Consider the following 24,767-nt stretch of genomic DNA (forward strand, 5'->3'; position numbering starts at 1 on the left):
GATAGGAATGGTTGTTGCAGGTGCCAGGGTTTAGATATTTCAGTAAGCTCAGGGAAGGTGGTAAAAGAGGGGGAGGGGTGGCATTGTTAATCAAGGACAGTATTACGGTGGCAGAAAGGACGTTTGATGAGGACTCGTCTACTGAGGTGGTGTGGGCTGAGGTTAGAAACAGGAAAGGAGAGGTCACCCTGTTGGGGGTTTTCTATAGGCCTCCGAAAAGTTCCAGAGATGTAGAGGAAAGGATTGCAAAGATGATTATGGAGAGGAGCGAAAGCAACAGGGTAGTTGTTATGGGGGACTTTAACTTTCCAAATATTGACTGGAAACGCTAAAGTTCAAGTACTTTAGATGGGTCCTTTTTGTCCAATGTGTGCAGGAGGGTTTCCTGACACAGTATGTAGATAGCCCAACGAGAGGCGAGGCCATATTGGATTTGGTACTGGGTAATGAACCAGGACAGGTGTTAGATTTGGAGGTAGGTGAGCACTTTGGTGATAGTGACCACAATTCGATTATGTTTACTTTAGTGATGGAAAGGGATAGGTATATACCGCAGGGCAAGAGTTATATCTGGGAGAAAGGCAATTATGATGCGATGAGGCATGACTTCGGATACATCGGATGGAGAGGAAAACTGCAGGGGATGGGCACAATGGAAATGTGGAGCTTATTCAAGGAACAGCTACTGCGTGTCCTTGATAAGTATGTACCTGTCAGGCAGGGAGGAAGTGGTCGAGCAAGGGAACCGTGGTTTACTAAGGCAGTCAAAACACTTGTCAAGAGGAAGAAGGAGGCTTATGTAAAGATGAGACATGAAGGTTGAGTTAGGGCGCTCGAGAGTTACAAGTTAGCTGGGAAGGACCTAAAGAGAGAGCTAAGAAGAGCCAGGAGGGGACATGAGAAGCCTTTGGTAGGTAGGATCAAGGATAACCCTAAAGCTTTCTATAGATATATCAGGAATAAACAAATGACTAGGGTAAGAGTAGGGCCAGTCAAGGACAGTAGTGGGAAGTTGTGCTTGGAGTCCGAGGAGATAGGAGAGGTGCTAAATGAATATTTTTCATCAGTATTCACACTGGAAAAAGACAATGTTGTCGAGAAGAATACTGAGATTCAGGCTACTAGACTAGAAGGGCTTGAGGTTCATAAGGAGGAGGTGTTAGCAATTCTGGAAAGTGTGAAAATAGATAAGTCCCCTCGGCCAGATGGGATTTATCCTAGGATTCTCTGGGAAGCTAGGGGGAGATTGCTGAGCCTTTGGCTTTGATCTTTAAGTCACCTTTGTCCACAGCAATAGTGCCAGAAGACTGGAGGATAGCCAATGTTGTCCCCTTGTTCAAGAAGGGGAGTAGAGACAACCCCGGTAACTATAGACTAGTGAGCCTTACTTCTGTTGTGGGCAAAATCTTGGAAAGGTTTATAAGAGATAGGATGTATAATCATCTGGAAAGGAATAATTTGATTAGAGATAGTCAACGCGGTTTTGTGAAGGGTAGGTCGTGCCTCACAAACCTTATTGAGTTCTTTGAGAAGGTGACCAAAGAGGTGGATGAGGGTAAAGCAGTTGATGTGGTGTATATGGATTTCAGTTTGATAAGGTTCCCCACGGTAGGCTACTGCAGAAAATACGGAGGCATGGGGTTCAGGGTGATTTAGCAGTTTGGATCAGAAATTGGCTAGCTGGAAGAAGACAAAGGGTGGTGGTTGATGGGAAATGTTCAGACTGGAGTCCAGTTACTCGTGGTGTACCACAAGGATCTGTTTTGGGGCCGCTGCTGTTTGTCATTTTTATAAATGACCTGGAGGAGGGCGTAGAAGGATGGGTGAGTAAATTTGCAGATGATACTAAAGTTGGTGGCGTTGTGGACAGTGCGGAAGGATGTTACAAGTTACAGAGGGACACAGATAAGCTGCAACGCTGGGCTGAGAGGTGGCAAATGGAGTTTAATGCAGAAAAGTGTGGGGTGTTTCATTTTGGAAGGAATAACAGGAAGACCGAGTACTGGGCTAATGGTAAGATTCTTGACAGTGTGGATGAGCAGAGAGATCTCGGTGTCCATGTACATAGATCCCTGAAAGTTGCCACCCAGGTTGAGAGGGTTGTTAAGAAGGCGTACGGTGTGTTAGCTTTTATTGGTAGAGGGATTGAGTTTCGGAGCCATGAGGTCATGTTGCAGCTGTACAAAACTCTGGTGCGGCCGCATTTGGAGTATTGCGTGCAATTCTGGTCGCCGCATTATAGGAAGAATGTGGAAGCATTGGAAAGGGTGCAGAGGAGATTTACCAGAATGTTGCCCGGTATGGAGGGAAGATCTTATGAGGAAAGGCTGAGGGACTTGAGGCTGTTTTCGTTAGAGAGAAGAAGGTTAAGAGGTGACTTAATTGAGGCATACAAGATGATCAGAGGATTGGATAGGGTGGACAGTGAGAGCCTTTTTCCTCGGATGGTGATGCCTAGCACGAGGGAACATAGCTTTAAATTGAGGGGAGATAGGTATAAGACAGTTGCCAGAGGTAGGTTCTTTACTCAGAGAGTAGTAAGGGCGTGGAATGCCCTGCCTGCAACAGTAGTGGACTCGCCAATACTAAGGGCATTCAAATGGTCATTGGATAGACATATGGACGATAAGAGAATAGTGTAGATGGGTTTGAGTGGTTTCACAGGTCGGCACAACATCAAGGGCCAAAGGGCCTGTACTGCGCTGTAATGTTCTATGTTCAAGGGTGGCCCAGTTAGACAGTGGTTAGCACTGTTGTTTCACAGCTCCAGGGACCCGGGTTCGATTCCCGGCTTGGGTCACTGCGAAGTCTGCACATTCTCCCTGTGCCTGCGTGGCTTTGCTCCGGTTTCCTCCCACAAGTCCCGAAAGACAGACTTGTTAGGTGAATTGGACATTCTGAATTCTCCCTCTGTGTACCCGAACATTCACCGGAGTGTGGCAACTAGGGACTTTTCACAGTAACTATAATAATTATTATAATTGTACGGCACAGCAATCTCAAGGGGCTGAATGGCCTCCTTTTGCTACTAATGTTTTGCAGGTGGTTCACATTTTATGAGCATGCAGTATAACTCTCTCGTCAGCTATTTCTCTTCTAGGGATCGGAGACCCACCTGGGCAGAGGAGAGGCGGATGAATGCGGAAACATTCGGAATACCACTACGCCCAATGCGTGGTCGTGGGGGCTACAGAGGACGAGGTGGTTATGGATATCGGGGCGGGCGGGGTCGTGGAGGGAGAGGAAACTATGGGCCTCCCCGTGGTGGTTATCGTGGAGGACTCCGAGGAGGCCGTGGAGGAGGAAGAGAATTCTCAGACTTTGAATACAGGGTAACACATCATTTGCAATTTCTTATCATGTAACATTGCTTAAAGTCCATAAATCGGTGATAGTGTGAAAGCCTTACACACTGCTTAACTCCTCATTTTTGCCCTAGTTTTGGACTTCTTAATTTTTTCATCTAAGGCCACAAAGAATAAATTATATTGAAATCAGGGAAATCTGTTTACCCAGAGAGTTAGAATTCTCTTCCACAAGGAATGTTTGAGGGGAAATACCATTTAATGGAAGGGAGATAATTATGTTTGGGAGAACAAAAAAGGATATGCTGATAGAATGAGCTGAAGTCGGGTGGGAGGAGACTCATGTGGAGTACAGTAACTGGCATGGATCTGTCAGGCTACGGTTATGCACAAAATGTCCAAATTCTCTTGATAAAGTCTGACTTTTTTTTTAAACAACAGAGTGCTTTAGGAATCTGGTCCAGCCAGCCAAGGTTGCAAAATTGATGGTTTGCCCCCCCTCCTGTGTTCTGCCCTTTATTCTTTCTCTCCTGAAGGCACTGACTTTGTTTAAGGTATGGATGTACAAGTGATGGACATCCATCATGAACTCCCTCAAGCTGCCGCTCAGTTCAGAGCCTTATGGTGAGTGTTGCCACTATTCAAAAAGGGGGACATTGCCAAGCCCAACTGGAATCCCTGATGACATTTTTCTTCTTCCTTCTCCATTCCACCCCTAAATCCCACCTTCCCCCATGTTCCTACAACTGTCCTTGAACTCTCCACAGACCTGTGATTGAACCGTCCTGATCTTGACAGCGCAAACACAAAACAAGCGTTTGGGGCTTTCAACACTCACCAACTAAAGTACTAAACCATCAGAACCGCTGCACTTTTTCATGTGTGGAATCGGAGGCTTCTGCACGTGTCCGAAATGTTGCCACCTCGAACCTGCTGCCGCCCTTGTGTACACAGGCTGGGGTCTTTGCCTTTGAGAAGCAGTATTGAACCTTGAGAGATACCAGAAGGCTGCTGCTATGGGGACTAAGCCCTTCATTTCATAGAAGCAGAGAAAAGTATACTTCAGAAGGAAGCCCACTTGACTCATTCAATCTGCATTGCCTCTTTCGAAGAACCAATCTATTTAGTATCCCAACTCTACTATTTTCCCAAACGTTGCAATTTCTTCCCCCTTCGTGTATTTTGATTCTGCGTGCATCACTTTTCTGACCGTGAATTCTGCACCTTCACCACTTGTTGCATAAAAATAAAATCCTCATGTCCCCTCTGCTGTTTCTGCAATTCCCTCAAACCTGGGCTCATTTTGCTATTGCCCCTTCAACCATTGATAGCTTCTCATTATTTACTGTATTCAACCCGTTATGATTTAAAATACCTTTAACAAGTGTCCTCATCGATTCTCTGCTCTGAGGGCAACAACCTCAGCGACGCAACATATCTTTCCTTTTGGCAATATTCAAGTCCAGTTTCTTTGTGTGGACCTCTCATAATTTTGAACACCTATATCAAATCTCTTCTGAACCTTCCATTTTCATAGAAGAAAAACTCCATTGACTCCAATCTGCCACTGTGACTGGAGTCTCAACCCTGGATCCCTTCTCGTCAATCTTTTCTGCACAGTGCCCAGAATTGGACACTACTCCAGTTGAGGGCAAACCAGTGTTTTATAAAGATTCATCGGAACTTCCTCATTTTCGTATTCTGATTATAAAATCTAAGATCCTATCTGATGTTTAACCACTTGGATCAACCAGCCAACCGAACATCCTCAATACTTTTAACACACATAACACAGGTCTCTGCTCTTGCAACCCCTTGTAATTGCCTCCTTGTTCTTCTGACCCTAACATGTCACTTTGTATTTCTCTGCATTAAATTTAAATTTGACACCTGTCCGCCTATTCAGCGAGCTTCTCTGTGTTCTCTTCATTTATTACTCCCATCTTCATTTCACAATATTTTCAAGTTTCATCTCATCTGCAAATTTTGAAATTGTGCTCTGTATTCCCAAATCTTGGGTGATATGTTCAGAAGTATTGTTTTTAATTTCTTGGATAAAGCTTGACTCCAGTTTCATTTTAGTTCCCAACAGTGTGTCATATTTTTGTTAGTCTTTTCAGTTAAATTTTGGCTTTTTTTTTTAACCTATTGGCACTCTCACCCGGGTCTGGAGGCTGAGGGTTTAAGTCCCACTCCAGGTGCTTGAACATGTAATCCAGTCTGACTCCCACTGCAGTACTAGAGGGATGCTGAACTGTCAGAGGAATCATCTTTTGAATGAGACACCTGCACTCGTGCAAAAACAATCACTTTGCACAGGAGAGCAGGGGAATTCTGTGTGGCGTCCTGACCATTTACTTCTCCTTCACATTGCGAGGACAGGTTATCTGCTTATTTAATTGCGTTTTGTCACTCCTGCTGTACACAAATTGGTTGGCATGTTTACCTACGTTGCAACAGTGACTCCTTCTCTGAAGTGGAAAAATAAAATACTGCCTTGCTGGAAATCAAAAATACAAACTGCAAATGCTTGAAACACTCAGCAGGTCTGGCAGCAGCCATGCGGACAAAACTAGAGTTAACATGTCAGGTCTGACGAAAGATCGCAAACCTGAAAAATTAACTCTGTTTTTCTCTCTCTCTCTCCACAGATGCTGCCTGACCTTCTGAATATTTCCAGAATTTCTGCTTTTGCTTTGCCGAAATAGTTCATTAGAGACCCTGAAATCCCGAGAATGCTTTGAAATCCAAGATTTTTCCACATGTTTTTCAAAATAATGTCTTTGCTCTTTTAACGTGTTTGATGGCATATCATCATTTTAGTCCATGATAACTTTCACGCTGGGAATGCAGAAGTTGGTTCACACCTGTGAAGAGGGAAGGTGGATTTTCGTCCCAACTCCAGCATTTATTGATGTGCTTCTATTTTTCTTTTCACAGAAGGACAATAAAATTGCTGCATAGTATACAAGCTGGATTTCGCAGAAAAAGGACTTTAGATCTACCCAGTCCAGAGAATTTGTTTAGTTTCAAACTTATTTTTGAACAGCAAAAGTGAAGAAATTAATTTGCTGTACATTTGTCACCAGCACTGGTATTTACGTGCTTGACTTCAAAGGGGGAACACGCAATATCTTGTTGTGCAGAAGGTCCGTCTTTACAATGTTGAGCATTAAATATTTGTCTTTGAAATAGCAGAAGGAAAATTTGTAAATGTATAGATATGACTAGTATGTTGGAGCTTTCCAGTATTTTTGCATTGATAACGAGAGTGATTTCTTATTACTGAAAATGTTTGATAAAAATGCTGTCAGTTGCAAGAAATACTGTTTGCAGCTCGCCATCTACTGTGATTGCAGTCTGCCTCTGATACTTTACAGGAAACTACATTGAAAGCTATTCAGATTTATTTTTTCCCAAATTATAAAACTTAGCTTTAATCTGCGTAGGACAAATGCATACCTAATGTGTGGCGAGAATTTCTTTTAAGGAGAAAAACATGGGATCAGAACATCTTTCATGACTTAAGACCTTGGAGATGCCTCGCCTGCCCCCCGCTGGGGTGGAGTTGAGATATAAAACTTTCTGGTGTCTCCCAACTATACTTCATTGTTTTATGAAGCTGATAGAATTTTTCATTTCGAACAAAAAATATTAAATTTGTAGCTTTTTTAAATTGTGGGTAAATTTAGCTCTTGAGATATACAAAGCAAAAGGGATCCAAAGAGGAAGAATTTTTGAATTTATATAGCCATGTGAAACTGATTTTGAACTCCACAATTGACATGTAATATATAGTGTATAGTTAATGGCCTGATAATATCTTACCCATAAATTTGAGCTTGATGATCCAAGAGATGTATTTCCTCTGTCACTGTCATTATTCATCTTTCACCAAGTTCTTTGCTATGCTCTTCAAATAACAATAAAAGTAACTATACACTAAATATTATTGAATAGCTAACTAACGTCAGTCAGTGAGTTTGAGGAAGTAATTCAGTCACTTGGGACTTGCTGTGGTGTGTCATGATATCCAAGCTGATTGATTTGAATCTGTTACCTATTTATTCGAATGAATTACAGACTTTGAGCGGGGGGTGGATGGGAAGAACGGATACATATGTAGTCCCAGGTAAATGCAGAAAAATTAGCTCCAGGGTTATCGTGTAATGAAGCCAACTCCTCTCTCTCTGTCTCTCTGTCTCTGTCTCTGTCTGTCTCTCTCTCTCTCTCCTCTCTCCTCCCTCTCTCCCGAATAATGCTTTGGAATAATGTCTAAAGGAGTGGGGAAGGTGGGAATGCCCTTTCACATTACAGGTCACTGATGACTCACATCTAAAAAACAGTAGGGCCAAATATAACCCACCTAAAACTGCACTGCATTTTGCACATGGTGGGATGCAGCGATGATCAGCAAGTGTCACCGACGCCCATCAGAGCTACATGCAAAACGATAACCCAGCAGATTGTATACTGTGCCAGCTCTTCAATGACCGCAGTTTTCCCATTGTAACTAGCTTTATTTAAAGATTGAGTCCCAATTACAATTTTGAGATTTGAGTTGATACCGGCTCCTTTAACCAGCGAACGCCACTCAGTGCTTGGAACGATGCCATGCAAATCAAGACAGGTAGCAGGTTGGTGGTTATGTCTAACAGTTATTATACCTTATACAGTGGTCATTTAAATTGTTTCTTGCTGTATCCAAATGCTACAGATGATGTGAAGGTATAAAATTTGTTTTTTTTCCTCCCCCTTAGCTTTGAATATTAATATTCTGGTGTTTACCTTGACCCAGAGATTTACAGCATAGTGTATTTTCTGTTTCCCTCGCTGACATGACATGAGGTTTTTATTCAATAATGAGAAATAAACCATTGTTCAGAAAATTCAGTTGCTTGTTGGTGTGTTTGAAGGAACTCCATTTATTTGCAGTCAACAAGAAACAAAGGCTTGGGCAGTTCAGCGAGGTTGGGTGAATACATGAGGTACTTAATTTCCTCTTCAGCTAGAGGGCTCTTTCGGCAAAGTTCCCTGAGCATAAAGAAAAACAACTGGTTTGTTAGTGTGATGTGTCCAGTCTACTTTCGTGGTAGTTGAGTCAGCCATGAAGATTGGCATTGGATGAGGTACTGGAGAGCTCCTGATCACCCAGCAAACAAGTTGATGTCTATTGGGAAGGGGGTAAAATGTGAAACACCATTGCATCTGCATGAGTGATGGACCAATGAGTTGCTTGTGATCAACTGGAAGAAGGTTGTTCCAATCAAGGAGGATTCTTAACGCTTCTGCAATGCTTCTAGAAGACCTGATGGGTTGAGTAATATTGCGGTCAAATTGGAGACATATTTTGTTTTCATTAAGTGGGGGCAGGAGTTTGGTCTCCTTGATTTTGGGGTGGGCAGGAGGGGAGAGGCGGTGCAAAAAGACTTGGCCCCAAATTGTAACCCTCTTCTGATTATGTGAATCTCGCCCATAATAAGGGACCAAAAATAAAGCTTTCCCACGTATGTACAATCTAGTACAAGCAGTGTTTACTGATTGGCGTGCATTAGGAGACACTGGAATCCAATGTGAACACCTTTTGGGAGGAACCATAGAAAAGTTAGTGCAGAAAGAGGCCATTCAGCCCATTGCGTCTATGCTGGCCAGCCAAAAAACGAAACTAGCCTCTCATTTTATTCCCACTTTCCAGCACCTGGTCCATAGTCTTGCAGGTTACATCACTTCAGATGCAGATCCAGGTACCTGTTCAAATGAGTTGACATTTCTGCTTCAACCACCAATTTGGGCAGTGAATTCCAGACAGCAACTACCCTCTGGGTGAAAGCTCAGTCCCCCTCTAATTGTTCTCCCAACCACAATAAATCTATGCATCCTGGTAATTGACCTTTAAGCCGGAGGAAACAAGTCTTTCCCGTCTACCCTATCGAAGCCTTCTGTACACCTCGGGTCACCCCTTAACCTTCTGTACCAAGGAAAACAACCCGAGCTTATCCTATCTCTCCTCAACTGCAATTTTCAGACCCTAGCAACATTCTTTTAAATCTCCTCTATGATCTCTCCAGAGCAATAACGTCCTTCCTGTTACATGGTGACCAGAACTGTGTACACAATTCTTCTAATTTAGGCCTAACCAGCATTTTATACAACTACATCCCTGCTTTTGTATTCAATACCTCCAATAAAGGAAAGCATTCCATATTCTTTCTTCACCACTGTTTCCATCTATCCTGCCACCTTCACTGACCAGTGGACATGCACTCATTTCCTCTACCCCCGTCAATATCCTCCCATTTACTGAATATTCTCTAGCTTTGTTTACCGTCCCCAAATGCATTAGATCACACTTTAAAAATATTGATTTCTGGCAGTGGGCGTCGCTGTTTAGGCCAGCATTTATTGCCCACCCATGGTGCCCTTCAGAAGGGGGTGGTGAGTTGCCTTCTTGAACAACTGCAGGCCCTGAGGTGTAGGTACATCTGCTGTGCTGTTAGGGAGGGAGTTGCAGGATGTTACCCCAGCGACAGTGAAGGAACGGCAATATATTTCCAAGTTGGGGTGGTAGTGACTTGGAGGGGAACCTCCAGGTGGTGGGGCTCCCAGGTATCTGCTGCTCTTGTCCTTCTAGATGGTAGTGGAAGATGCTGTCTAAAGAACCTTGGCGAGTTCTTGCACTGCATCTTACAGACGGCTGCCACTGTTCATCAGTGGTGGGGGGATTGAATATTTGTGGAATAGGGAGCAATCAAGCGGGCTGCTTTGTCCTGGATGGTGTGAGAATTTTGGAGCTGCACTCATCCAGGCAAGTGGAGACTATTCCCTATTCAATTACACTCCTGACTTGTGCCTTGTCGATGGTGGACAGGCTCTGGGGGGGGGGGGGGCCTTGTAGATGGTGGACAGGCTCTGGGGGGGGGGGGGGGGTCAGGGAGTTCTATTGGATTCCTAGCTTTTGAAAATGAAAATCGCTTATTGTCACAAGTAGGCTTCAAATGAAGTTACTGTGAAATGCCCCTAGTCGCCACATTCCGGCGCCTGTTCGGGGAGGCTGTTACGGGAATTGAACCGTGCTGCTGGCCTGCCTTGGTCTGCTTTCAAAGCCAGCGATTTAGCCCTGTGCTAAACAGCCTGACTTGCCCTGGTAGCCCAGTATTAATGTGGCTAGGCCAGTTCAGTTTCTGATCAATGGTAAGCCCCCCCCCCCCCCCCCCCCCACACACACACACACAGAATGTTGATTGTGGGGGATTTAACGATGGTAATGCCATTGAATGTCATGGGGTGATGGTTAGATCCTCTCGTCGGAGATGGTCATTGCCTTGCACTTGTGTGGTGCGAATGTAACTTGCCACTTTATCGGCCCAAGCCTGGAGATTGTCCAGGTCTTGCTGCATTTGGACACGGACCACTTCATTATCTGACGATTATCCTGGATTGAATTCCATTCATCGTTTTTCCACCCACTCACACAAACTATTAATAATCATTCTGGTGACAACAGCTACCCTCTTCATGATCAACTACAAACCAATTTTTGTGTCATCTTCAAATTTCTGAATTATACCTTCCACATTTAAGTCCAAATCAACAGTTTATACAACAAACAGCACGGGCACCAACAAAACCCTGTTTTCCATTTGCAAAAGCATCCATCGACCATTACCCTTTGTTTCCTGTTGCTCAGCCAATTTTGAATCCAACCGGTCACCTTCCCTTGTATCCCATGGGATTATTCTTTTGATGACCAGTGTGCCAAGTGGGACCTTATCAAGAGTCTTAATCAAACTCATGTAGACAACATGTATTGCACTATTCTCACCAATACTTCCTCAAAACTTTCTATTTAGTACGGTACAATCTTCCCTGAAAAACCATGCTGACTATCCCTGATTACTCCATGCCTTTCTAAATTTATCCTGTCTCTGAGATTGCTTCCAATAATTTGTCCACCACTAAAGTCAGACTGACCTGCCAATAGTTTTTTGGCCTATCCTTCATGCCCTTTTTAAATAATGATACAGCATTAACAGCCCTCCAATCCTCTGGTACCTCACTTATGTGTAGTCAGGATTGGAAAATGATCCTCAGAACACCCACCATTTTCCTTTAATAGCCTGGGATACAATCCATCTGGCCCTGGTGAATTATCCACCTTCAAGGATTTCAGTCCTCCAGTACTTATTCTCTCGTATTTATTGTATCTAATATTTCACAGTCCTCCTCTTTGAACTAGAATGTCTGCATCATCCCTCTCCTTGGTGAAGACAGACATAAAGTACTCATTGAGAATCCTACCCTCCTCAGCATCAGTGCACAAGCTACCATGATAGGCCCTCCTCATCCCGTTAGTTATTCTCTTGCTCTTAATGTACTGGCAAAACATCTTTGGGTTTTCTTTAATTTTATCTGCCAATATTTTACAATATTCTGTTTGCTTTCCTAATTTACTTTTTTTACTTCACCCCTTTCTGCATGCCTCTAGGCTTTCTAGTATTAAGCTTTTTATGACCGTTATAAAGTTTCTTTTTCTACTTTATTTTACCGTGTGTGTTTCAATATAACTGGGGCTCTAGATTTGGCAGCACCACCTTTTTCTTTGTGGGGACCTGCCGAGAGTGTGACTGTACAATCTTGCTTTTGAATGCCTCCCACTGATTGGCCACTGGATCGGGTGGTGCAGTGAGTTTTGACATTTGTTTTTTTTTCACCGCCTGAGGTCTGGATACAAAAGCAGATTCGCAGACTAATGGGATTGCAGGCTTTGCTATTTGGTAACAATGTGAACGAAAATGAGTTCAGGAGGTCTCAACTTAGTTCCTGGAGGTCATGTTCCCACTGCATCGGTTGCCAGTAAAGCAGTTGGAAATGCCTGGTGTGCAAATGGATAAAGAGCACACCGATTTACAGGTGACCAACGTAGGACTGGGGATCGTGTGGAGGGAGCATTTTACTCAGCATTGGACCCATGCTGCACATAACTTTTGGGGACTGCTTGAAATGGAAAATTCAGTCTAAAAATAAATTGGGTTTTCACATGTTTAAGCTGGCGGTTCTGCTGTAATCATGATGTAACCTGATCGTTGACTTAATTTTGAAGGAGTTTTCAACTTGGGGTCCCTGATTTTCTTTCACTTGAACCATTCCCCCTTTGTTCCCAAAGCTTGAACAACCTGCAGTTATGATATTTTTGAATTTTATTTTTGGCAGAGCTGTTCTTTGGCTCCGAGGATTTTTTTCCCCTCTTTTAAAAAATAAAATAAAATGAATCATAATAACAATAATCGCTTATTGTCACAAGTAGGCTTCAATGAAGTTACTGTGAAAAGCCCCTAGTCGCCACATTCCGGCACCTGTTCTGGGAGGCCGGTACGGGAATTGAACCCGCGCTGCTGGCCTTGTTCTGCATTACAAGCCAGATGTTTAGCCCTCTGTGCTAAACCAGCCCACTTAGGGTACTCAATTCATTTTTTCCAATTAAGGGGCAATTTAGCGTGGCCAATCCACCTACCATGCACATTTTTGGGTTGTGGGGGTGAAACCCACGCAAACACTGGGAGAATTTGCAAACTCAACACGGACAGTGACCCAGAGCCGGGATCGAACCCGGGACCGCAGTGCCGTGAGGCTCCGAGCATTTTGATTTTTATTTTCTTAGCTTTGTGATTGTCCATAGTTCAGCTTCAGTGCTGCAAACAGAAGGACGTAGGTTTGCAATGTGCTTAATCTGGGACCAAACTTGGCATCATCAGAGGATGCATGTGGCACATTACACATGTCTTCAATTAGATTGTGACATTACACAAGTAATAATGTTTTGTCTCTTTTGTTAAGGTTTAAAAACTGGAAGCTTTTAACCAAATGTCCAAACTGAAAAATTTTGACGGTTTGTGATTTCTGAAAACACAGTTTAAATTTTTGCCATTTTAACGGATTTTTAAATCACTGAATTGGATCAATTTGTTCAACTCTGGGTGCTGTCTACAACAGATGATATAGGTTTGAGAAGTTGATTCCAAAAAGGTGGAGAATTTGTATGTAAAGTTCTGAAGTTTTGGACATTTGTTGACTTTTTAGAGCTACCAAGAAGCATTTTAATATTAACGTAATTGATATTTGGATGCTGGTAGAGGTACAATATCCTTGCTCCTTCTGCTAATGCAATTATTACTTCGAGTTATTTTGTCTCATGCCCTTATACAATTTTAAGGATAACTTCTTGAAAGGCTTTTACAGTGCAAAAAATGTTAGTTATTTGTACACTGAAATTGGCTGGAATCTCTAGGATTGGCAATGTAGATTTGCAGGTTTAGCATTGAAAGTTAGGCTAAAAAGTATCGATTTATTTTTTTAAAAACCGTGTGTAGCTTAATACAGATGTGTCGTTAGTGAGTGCCTGACATTACTATTAAATATTGCATTTCATGGTTATTGCCAAGTGTATTCCAATGGGATATGTTGTAACACTCTTGGCTCAAGGTAAAACTGAACTTGAAGTCACCCACCCCTCTCTCCATCTTGAGCTGCAGACATGCACAACATGCTCTTGGTGAAAGTCATAGATCATAGAATTTACAGTGCAGAAGGAGGCCACTCGGCCCATCGAGTCTGCACCGGCCCTTGGAAAGTTCACCCCACAAGCCCATGCCTCCACCCATCCCAGTAACCCCACCCAACCTTTTTGGATACTAAGGGCAATTTAGCATGGCCAATCCACCTAACCCGCACATCTTCGGACTGTGGGAGGAAACCGGAGCACCCGGAGGAAACCCGTGCAGACTCCGCACAGACAGTGACCCAAGCCAGGAATCAAACCTGGGACCCTGGAGCTGTGAAGCCACTGTGCTACCATGCTGCCCGAAAGTGAATGAATCCTGCGGCAATTAACTTTTAAAAAGGGAATTGGATAATCACTGCTAAAAGGTTAAAGATTGCTCAGCAGGGGTAGACTGATGAATCAAATATCTACTGGAATATAATGGTTCCAGTACTGTCACGGTAGAGCATAATATGCTGGGGGTGACAAGTGGTTGCCTGTGATGCAAAGCAGGTCCACCATTGAATGGTGGAGGTCTGGCTGTTTGAAAATGCAGCAAGGTAGCCACCCACTGAGCTTGCCCTATTTTTTTTTAATGGTTTTTAAATCTAGTTTTATTGTCGTAACTTTGAATAAAATGGGATCATTTGAGTTTGAATTGAAGGTGAAACATTGAGTACTATGCGGATGCGCAACCTCCACTCAAATGTGTGCTCTTTCCAATTATTGATTTGATGGATTAAGATGCAGAAATGCCGGATCAGTGGAAAGATTGTGTGCTTTCAAGTGTCGGCGTGGTTACTGTCACTGCAGCAAAGACAGAATAGCACTGAATACAGCAATGGAAAATGTGACGGTAGTTATGTTCATTAATTGTCTTAGTTTTCTGGTGCTCATTTTCCTGGAATGGTTCCCCACAAGCCCTTTCCCAAGATGGGAAAATGTGCCCATCTTTCCAACAAGGGTCTTCTGGAATCTGTATGCAAAGGCCTCTTTTTCAGAATTGTTGACTTGTAGACAGGATCAGGTAAATGAACCTTAAAAAGTTAAATGGGAAAGTTGAGTTGGGTAGAAATTGGTAACTAGACCTGCTTTAATTAAGGACATAATACATCTGAAGAAGAAGAGACCCATTGGACTCGAGGTTAACTCTGTTTCTCTCTTTACACAGGCTGCCAGATATGCTGAGCTTTTCTAGAATTTTTTGTTTTATCATCCACTCAAGGTTGTTGGGGCTTTGAAATGTTGGACGATTAGGCACTTTATACTATTAATGGAAAATAATCCTATTTCAATGATCTGGATTTTACAAGATCACCATAACAGTGCTGCAAGCTTCCTCCGTATTGACCTACATTGGTTATAATTTGCTTGTACATCTTTTGGTTGGAAAGAGAACTGATGAGCACATTCTCATTTACTGGTCCATTGCTCTTTCATGGCTGCTGCTCCTATTGGATATGCAGTTCCATTGAAGGAGATGTCGAATATGTTTGAAGTTGACAATTTATTAACTGTTAAATCAAAATGGATTTCATGTCATCAAAGTGGTCTTCTCTGTACACCTGGAACTGTACTCGAACAGATCTGTACACCAAGACCTACCACATTAGAAACAATTTTGAAAATTATATACAAGTTCAAATCTAAAGCATGATCAAGTCGCAATAGTAGATATCATGTTCTGTTCTGCTACAGCAGTGGTCACAATGCTGTGGTTTGGTGGCAAACTTGCAGGTTCTTGTGTACCTGCTTTTAAAACATGTCCCACTTTATTTCCCCCCACAAAAAAAAACAGATTTGGTAGAATTAAATCAAAACAATTTCTTTTTTTAGAAATGGGAATTAATCAACTGACTTTGACCTGGAGCATAGCATAACAAATTCTCATGAGCTTTCTTGATGAATTGTACCTGTGTGTCTATGTATGTATTTCAAACATCTTAATAATAAAAAGGAAATGCACAAGAAGTTGAATGTGTGGATTTTCTAATAGAATTGCTTATCTAGAATGGCAAGTTGGTGGGTGACACGGTAGCACAGTGGTTAGCACAGTTGCTTCACATCTCCAGGGCCCCAAGTTCAATTCCCGGCTTGTGTCACTGTCTGTGCAGAGTCTGCATGTTCTCCCCGTGTCTGCGTGGGTTTCCTCCGTGTGCTCTGGTTTCCTCCCACAAGTCCAAAGATGTGCGGGCTAGGTGGATTCGCCACGGTAAATTGCCTTTAGTGTCCAAAAAGGTTAGGAGGGGTTACGAGGATGGGGTGGAGATGTGGGCTTAAGTAGGGTGCTCTTACCAAGGGCCGGTGCAGACTCGATCGGCTGAATGGCCTCCTGCACTTTAAATTCTATGAAAGCGATTGCTTACCTTGTGATGAAGTTCGTTTTTTTGTTTTTTTTTAATTTAGAGTACCCAAATCTTTTTTTCCCCCAGTTAAGGGGCAATTTATCGTGGCCAATCCACCTACCCTGCACATCTTTGGGTTGGAGGGGTGAGACCCACGCGGACACGGGGAGAATGTGCAAACTCCACACGGACAGTGACCCTGGACCGGGATCGAACTCGGGTCCTCGGCGCCGTGAGACAGCAGTGCTAACCACTGCGCTACTGTGCCGCCCAGTGATAAAGTTAATGTGATCAAATGATCTTGAACTCATGGAATCAGGTGCCACAGAAAGGAGACCGTATGACCTATTGTTCCTCTGTCATATGTCCCATTATCTCGTTCCCTGTTGCAGGTAATTATCCAGTTTCCTTTCAAAAGTGGCAATCCACCAGTTTTTTGGTTAGTACGTTCAAGATCATAATTGTGGGCTAGACAGCTGGTTTGTGATGCAGAACAAGGCCAGCAACACGGGTTTAATTCCCGCACCAGCTTACCCGAACAGGTGCCGGAATGTGGTGACTAGGGGCTTTTCACAATAACTGAATACTTGTGACAATAAAAGATTATTATTATAGGGGCTGTTTCGCACAGGGCTAAATCGCTGGCTTTGAAAGCAGACCAAGGCAGGCTAGCAGCACGATTCAATTCCCGTACCAGCCTCCCCGAACAGGCACCGGAATGTGGCGACTAGGGGCCTACTTGTGACAATAAACGATTTTCTTTTCATTTCATAGTTTGCAGGACAATGTTTCCTCCCCTGGCTTTTATTCTCAATTACTCTAAGTCGGTTTTCCTGGAGCAGTTTTGGGGAATTATTTATGGGGTTTCCCAATTGTCAGGTCATTTCTTTCTCAAGTAATGACTTTGTTAATCCTTGGGTTCCAATGTCAGACTAACCAAACCTATTAATTTATTCACGCAATGAGGATATTGCTGGATAGGCCAGCATTCATTGCCCATTTCTTCTTATTTAAAACAAATTCATAACATTTACAGAAAAAAGGCAATTAGCAAAGAACCTTAACATGGTGAAAACAAACAGTGGGGAAAAAACAAACATAATAAGACACTCCCCCCCCCCGGTCGGCTGTCAGCACAGCCCACATATGGTCATCTAAACTAAAGTGGCTCTCCCCCACCCCCCGGGATGCTACTGCTGCCGGTATCCTAGACCTCGCCCTGAAGGTCGACAAGCGACTTCCCCCTCCGTGGTATCACTGGTCCACTTGTGCCTCCCCTACCCTATCTCACAGCAGTCCCCCCCCCTCCCCCAAGACTTCCCCAGCCTCAAAAGCCTGAACTCCCAGGTCAGCCATCTGCCTAGCCCTAGCTCGGCCCTCCTACGCTCCCCAGTGCCCGCTGACCTACGCTCGCCTCGCTGACCCCTACCCATGGCACCTGTCTTGACTACCACTCGGGCCCCTCCCCCCCAACACAGAAAAGATCCATTAACCTGATTGCATTCCTTAGTGGGTAAACAGTTACTACTCTCTAAAGGACATTTACATAGCCCTTAACCAGCCCACTGCCAGTCCCCCAGAACTCTCCCACCGCAAGATGTTGACTGCAGGGCCCCCCTTGCAGGGTCCCTCTCACCCCCCCCCCCCCCATGCAAACTCCCGAAACAACGCGGCCCTCCAGTCCATATTCTCTGCCAAGCCTAAGTTCCTTCTTGAATGGAGCAGTACAGTACAGATTATATTAACAAACCGCCACCACATTACATCTCTGGAAGCCTAAAGTCGTTTAGTTCAAGTCCAGTTTCTTCCCTTTAATAAAAGTCCAAACCTGATCTGGCGACTCAAAGTCGTAGTGATGCTCTCCGAACGTTACCCAAAGCTTCGCAGGATACAGCATTCCAAACCTCACCTTTTTAAAGAGGGCCGCCTTTACCTCTATCAACCCCGCACGCCTCTTGGCCAGCTCCGCTCCCAGGTCCTGGTATATGCGCATCTCACAGTTCTCCCACCTGCTGCTCCGCTCTGTCTTGGCCCACCGCAGCACACGTTCCTTGTCTGAAAGCTAGTGGAAAGGAACCACCAGGGCCCTTGGTCGGTCGCCGCCTTGGACTTCCTTGCGGGTGCTCTATGCACCCCATCCATCTCCAGGGGTCAAGGGAAGGCCCTGGGCCCCATCAATGCCTCCAGCATACCCGACGCGTATACTGCCGCGTCCGATCCCTCACTGCCTTCGGGAAGGCCAACGATCCTTAGGTTCTGTCTTCTGGCTCTATTTCCCAGCTCCTCAAGCTGCTCCTGCATCCTCTCTTGGCAGGAGCTCAGTTCCTCCACCTCGTGCTCCAGCACCGATATCGTGTCTTCCTGGCTGGAAAGCTTCGACTCCACCTCCTTGATTGCCTTCTCCTGGACCACCTGTGCCACTTTTCAATTCGGCGAAGCAGTTCTTTAAAAACTCCATCTGCTGCTCCTTTAGCCAGTGAGCCTCGCTTTCTGGTCCCTGCCGTCCGCCATGCTTCGCCGTCCGGTCTGCTGTCCTCGCTGCTCCCGTTTCGATCCAAGCCGCCTCACTCAACCACTTCTGGTCCAGCCGTCCATACCCCAGGGGGGAAAACCTCTTCCCTGTTGTTTCCTCCACCGATTCAGGTCACAAAGTCCCGAAAAATCCAATCAGAAAAGGTCCATTAGCCCATCACCGGCAGGAGCGATCGGACCTGCGACCTACTTCATCCTGGTCGCCACCGGAAGTCCTTCATTGCCCATTCCTAATTGCCCTTGAGAAGGTGATGGGTGGGCTACCACCTTGAACTGTCATGTGGTGTAGGTACACGCACAGTGTTAGGGAGGGTGTTCTATGATTTTACCCAGCGACGGTGAAGGAACAGCCAATATAATGCCAGGCCAGGGTGATGAGCGACTTGCAGGTGGTGATGTTCTCGTGTCTGCTGTCCTTACCCTTCCAGATGTTGGCAATCATGAGTTCAGAAGGTGCTGCCTCAAGAGCCTTAGTGAGTTCCAGCAGTGCATCTTGTAGAACCTGAACCTGATAGTTTTCTTAATTGAAGAGATTTTATTCTTTTACAAATTGATTTAAGATGTTCTAATTAGACATTCAAGCCTAAGAATAACAGGCATTAATATTGCTCCACCTCATAATTCTTCACACATGCTGCTATTTTGGTCTTGGCAAGATTCCACAAAATGTCTTGAGAGGAGTAACCAGATATTCTGCATTTACCTCGCCATAAAAAGTACCAAAACCCTGCTGGCCACTCGGAAAGAGTTGCACAATCCTCCAAAATTTAATTGAACCCAGAAAACTCTGAATTCAAGACCAGGAATTCTCAATGTTCAGTAACACCAGTCAGTGTAGACTTGGAGTGAATAGTTGAAGGGAAAAAAATGTTGAGAGCTCAAACTGACCATGTAGCTCCCGTGGGGTCTTCCATTGCCTCTCTTTAGGTCTCCAGCCTTGGATCTCCATACCTCCAGTTATGGCCTCTTGTGAATCTCTCACTTCTTTCCACCTACCATTAGTAGTTGCTTCTTCAGCTGCTTTGATCCTCGTATTTGGAATTCTCCTTAAATTTCCCTCTTTCTCCAGGGTGTCCCTTAAAGCCACCCAATTTGATGAGGCTCATTGTCATGGGTGTACACAAGTGTAACAGCTCACCACGACTTTCTCAAGTGAATTTGGGATGGATAATAAATTCTGGTGTTATGATCCCAGACCAGACCCCAACAGTCGCTAGGATCTTGGACAGAAACCCCAATATTTTATTTTAATTTTGTAAGTCTGTGAGGAAAGGATAACCTCGCTCCAGGAATTATTTCATGCAAAATAGGGATGTGGTATATTAAAATCAACTTTATTGCTAACACAGTTTTGAAATATATTTAATATTGCACATGAAAATAGCTTACAGGTACCCCTTAAACAATGTGAATCGATACATTGACACCAAAACCCTTAACTGAAATGAAATGAAAATCGCTTATTGTCACAAGTAGGCTTCAAATGAAGTTGCTGTGAAAAGCCCCTAGTTGCCACATTCCTGCACTTGTTCGGGGAGGCTGATACGGGAATTGAATCGTGCTGCTGGCCTGCCTTGGTCTGCTTACAAAGCCAGCGATTTAGCCCTGTGCTAAACAGCCCCAGTACCTTGCTACCTTTACTTCCACTCAAACAATAAAATCATCTCCGATCCCAATCCACTTTCAAATACAGTTAGCACTCAGGAATGCATGGTGGTGCAGTGGTGAGCACTGCTGCCTCACGGCGCTGAGGACCCGGGTTCAATCCCGGTTCTGGGTTACTGTCCGTGTGGAGTATGCACACTCTCCCTGCGTCTGAGTGGGTCTCACCCTCACATCCCAACGATGTGCAGGGTGAATTGGCCATGCTAAATTGCCCCTTAATTGGATAAAAAATAATAATTGGATTCTCTAAATTTATTTTTTTTAAAGGAATACTTGCTGTACAGAGATGTCTTGAATACTCCACTTTGAGAAAGAGAGGCCTTTTGAAACTGCTTTAAAGAAAGAGACCCGACACCCTGTCCGAATAATGTAGAATCTCTGGTTTTATTCAGGAACCTCCTCGGCTTACCTTCCACGCAAAAATGAAAACTCTGAAAACCTCAACACCAGACTGCTTCAGACCCTGGCTCCTCCCATTAACTACATCACCTCATTAAACTGAACACTATCTTTAACTGACCACTCCGCAGGGAACCCGCTTAATATAGACAAAAATCCATTAACCCAAACTTTTATGATGTTTTAATTGTACCTCTGGCTCCTCAAAACCTTGCTGTCTTGCAAACCAGGATGTTTGAAAACCCTATTGTAGCAGTCATACAGAACACAGACTTACTGCATCAAATACATATAATACAATATGTCTCAAATTCCTATGTTCATCACACTGGCCTTGTCAGTGATACCCAGGTCCCATAAGTGTACAAGCTGATGCATAATTTTGCAAAAAAACAGTAGCAAGTCTGAAGATTGAGAATGTTTTAGCAAAGGGCCACTTTAAAATCGATTAGAAGGGGGAAAATGGAACATGAGTAAATTGGTCAGAAATACAAAACAGATTGTAGGAGCTCCCAGTATCAACACCACTGCCCATCCTAGGCCCTCCACCAGTCCCAATCCCTCATACCCCATTTCTCCCAGCCCCAGCCCTTGCCGCGTGTTCACCATACCCTCCGACCTTCCCCTCTCTGAGGCTGAGCGTACTGTTCTCAGAAAAGGACTCAGCTTTGTACCCTTACATCCCCACCTCAATGAATTCTGGGCTCGACCTGATGTTGAACTCTTCTTTCGTCACCTTCGCCTCTGTGCCCACTTCTTTGGGCAAGAATCCTCCCCCCGTTCCACTGATCCTTTCATGTGCCTCCAACATTCTGCCTCCAAGTGGACCCCCCCCCCCCCCCCGCCGGGACAATTACCTGCCCTCGATCTTTTCATTGAGAACTGTCGACGGGGCATTGGCCATCTTAATTTTTATGCCCCCCTCACCCATTCCAACCTCTCTCCTTCCGAACTTTCTGCTCTTCACTCGGTCAGGTCCAACCCCGACTTTGTCATCAAACCTGCCGACAAAGGGGGTGCTGTTGTCGTCTGGTGCACTGACCTCTACCTCGCAGAGGCTGAGCACCAACTCTCAGATACTTCGTCCTACCTCCCCCGGACCATCACCAGACCACTGAACATCAAGCCATTATCTCCAACACCATTGCTGACCTCATTTCCTCCGGATGCCTTCCCCCTACGGCTTCCAACCTCAGAGTCTCCCAACCCCGGACAGCCCGCTTTTACCTACTTCCCAAAATCCGCAAATAGGACTGTCCCGGCAGGCCCATTGTGTCAGCATGCCCCTGCCCCACCGAACTTATTTCCTCTTGACTCCATCCTCACTCCTCTGGTCCATTCCCTCCCCACCTACATCCAGGATTCCTCCGATGCCCTGCGTCATATTGACAGCTTCCAGTCCGCGGGTCCTAACCGCATTCTATTCACCATGGATGTGCAATCTCTCTACACCTCCATCCCACACCCGGATGGCCTGAGAGCTCTTCGCTTTTTTCTCGAAAAGAGGCCCGGACAATTCCCATCCACCACTACTCTCCTCCACCTGGCTGAACTTGTTCTATCTCTCAACAACTTCTCCTTTAACTCATCCCACTTTCTCCAAATCAAAAATGTAGCAATTGGTACCCACATGGGTCCTAGCTACGCTCGCCTTTTTATGGGGTATGTGGAACATTCCTTGTTCCAGGCCTATCCGGGCCCCCTCCCACAACTCCTTTACCGATACATTGATGACTATTTTGGTGCTGCTCTCGTCCGGACCTGGAAAAATTCATCAACTTCGCTTCCAGTTTCCACCCCTCCATCACTTTCACCTGGTCCATCAGACACTTCCCTTCCCTTCTTTGACCTTTCTGTCTCCATTTCCGGCAATAGACTATCCACTAATATCCACTACAAGCCCACTGACTCTCACAGCTATCTGGACTACAGCTCTTCGCACCCTACACCCTATAAGGACTCCATCCCTTTCTCTCCACTCTTTCGCCTCCGTCGCATTTGTTCCGATGATGCCACTTTCCAAAATGGTGCTTCGAAAATGTGTTCCTTCTTCCTCGACCGTGATTTCCCACCTACAGTTGTTGACAGGGCCCTCAACAGTGTACAGTCCATCCCCCACGCCACTACCCTCGCCCCCTCCCCTCCCAGAACAAGGTAAGAAGTCTTACAACACCAGGTTAAAGTCCAACAGGTTTGTTTCAAACACTAGCTTTCGGAGCACTGCTCCTTCCTCAGGTGAATGAAGAGGTATATTCCAGAAACATATATATAGACAAATTCAAAGATTCATCTTACTGTGCTCACCCCAGTCCAATGCCGGCATCTCCACATCCCAGAACAAGGATAGAGTCCCCCTCACATTTCATCCCACCAGCCTCCGTATGCAATCCTCCGCCATTTTCGCCAACTCCAGCGTGATGCCACCACCAAACACATCTTCCCTTCACTCCCTCTGTCAGCATTCCGCAGAGACCGTTCCCTCCGAGATAATCTCGTCCATTCCTCCACAATACCCAGTACCTCTCCCATCACCCATGGCACCTTCCCATGCAATCGCAGAAGGTGTAACGTCTGCCCTTTTACCTCTTCCTTGCTTAACATCCCAGACCCAAAACACTCATTCCAGGTTAAGCAACGTTTCACTTGCATCTCTTCCAATTTGGTCTATTGCATTTGCTGCTCCCAATGTGGTCTCCTCTATATCGAAGAGACCAAACGCAGGCTGGGTGATCGCTTTGCTGAGCATCTTCGGTCTGTGCGCATTCAGGACCCGGACCTTCCCGTTGCCATTTTAACAAAATGCTCCCATTCCCACATGTCTGTCCTTGGCCTGCTGCAATGTTCCAGTGAAGCTCAACGCAAACTGGAGAAAGAACATCTCATCTTCTGGTCTCAACATCAAATTCAACAACTTCAGATGATTAGCTCTACCCCACCTTGACCCATTTATTTTCATCCCATTTCATTTTAACTGTCTTTTGCCATTTCTTTCTTGTCTTTCTTAATATATATTTAACCCCCCAACCCCCTCCCCATCTTATCAACCTTTCCTTACCCTTTCTCCTCTTTGCTTCACCCTTCCTCTCCCCCCACATCTACAGTTCATCCTCTGATGGCAGTTTCTCTGCTGTTTGGCCTTTCACATCTTTTGTTCTCTCTGGGGTCTGCCATTAGCGCTCTTTCCCCTTGGTTTCTGTGGCCATTAGCACCCGGTCTCCCTGGGTTTCTGTGGCTATGACTCATCTTTCATTCTCACTCCACAGTATAAATATTTCCCACTTTCTCTGTCTGTTAGCTTTGACAAAGGGTCAAAGAACAAAGAAATGTACAGCACAGGAACAGGCCCTTCGGCCCTCCAAGCCCGCGCCGACCATACTGCCCGACTAAACTACAATCTTCTACACTTCCTGGGTCCGTATCCTTCTATTCCCATCCTATTCATATATTTGTCAAGATGCCCCTTAAATGTCCCTATCGTCCCTGCTTCCACTACCTCCTCCGGTAGCGAGTTCCAGGCACCCACTACCCTCTGCGTAAAAAACTTGCCTCGTACATCTACTCTAAACCTTGCCCCTCTCACCTTAAACCTATGCCCCCTAGTAATTGACCCCTCTACCCTGGGGAAAAGCCTCTGACTATCCACTCTGTCTATGCCCCTCATAATTTTGTAGACCTCTATCAGGTCGCCCCTCAACCTCCTTCGTTCCAGAGAGAACAAACCGAGTTTATTCAATCGCTCCTCATAGCTTATGCCCTCCATACCAGGCAACATTCTGGTAAATCTCTTCTGCACCCTCTCTAAAGCCTCCACATCCTTCTGGTAGTGTGGCGACCAGAATTGAACACTATACTCCAAGTGTGGCCTAACTAAGGTTCTATACAGCTGCAACATGACTTGCCAATTCTTATACTCAATGCCCCGTCCAATGAAGGCAAGCATGCCGTATGCCTTCTTGACTACCTTCTCCACCTGTGTTGCCCCTT

The 24,767-nt window shown here is 44.9% G+C and overlaps 1 protein-coding gene across 4 annotated transcripts in view; it reads left to right on the plus strand.

Moving 5' to 3' along the window:
- LOC140430327 (protein LSM14 homolog A-like) overlaps positions 1 to 8,194 on the plus strand; it is a 115,469-nt gene extending 107,275 nt beyond the window's left edge. Inside the window, exons 9-10 of one of the 4 annotated variants that reach the window (XM_072517774.1) lie at positions 3,101 to 3,332; positions 5,957 to 6,226. In XM_072517774.1, coding sequence (XP_072373875.1) covers positions 3,101 to 3,332; positions 5,957 to 6,013 — 289 coding nt within the window. In that variant the 3' untranslated portion in view covers positions 6,014 to 6,226. The other 3 variants (XM_072517776.1, XM_072517773.1, XM_072517775.1) reach the window with 3 other exon arrangements.
- The last annotated feature ends 16,573 nt before the right edge of the window (positions 8,195 to 24,767 follow it).

Source organism: Scyliorhinus torazame, chromosome 10 (assembly GCF_047496885.1).
Source record: "Scyliorhinus torazame isolate Kashiwa2021f chromosome 10, sScyTor2.1, whole genome shotgun sequence".
Taxonomy (NCBI): Eukaryota; Metazoa; Chordata; class Chondrichthyes; order Carcharhiniformes; family Scyliorhinidae; genus Scyliorhinus; species Scyliorhinus torazame.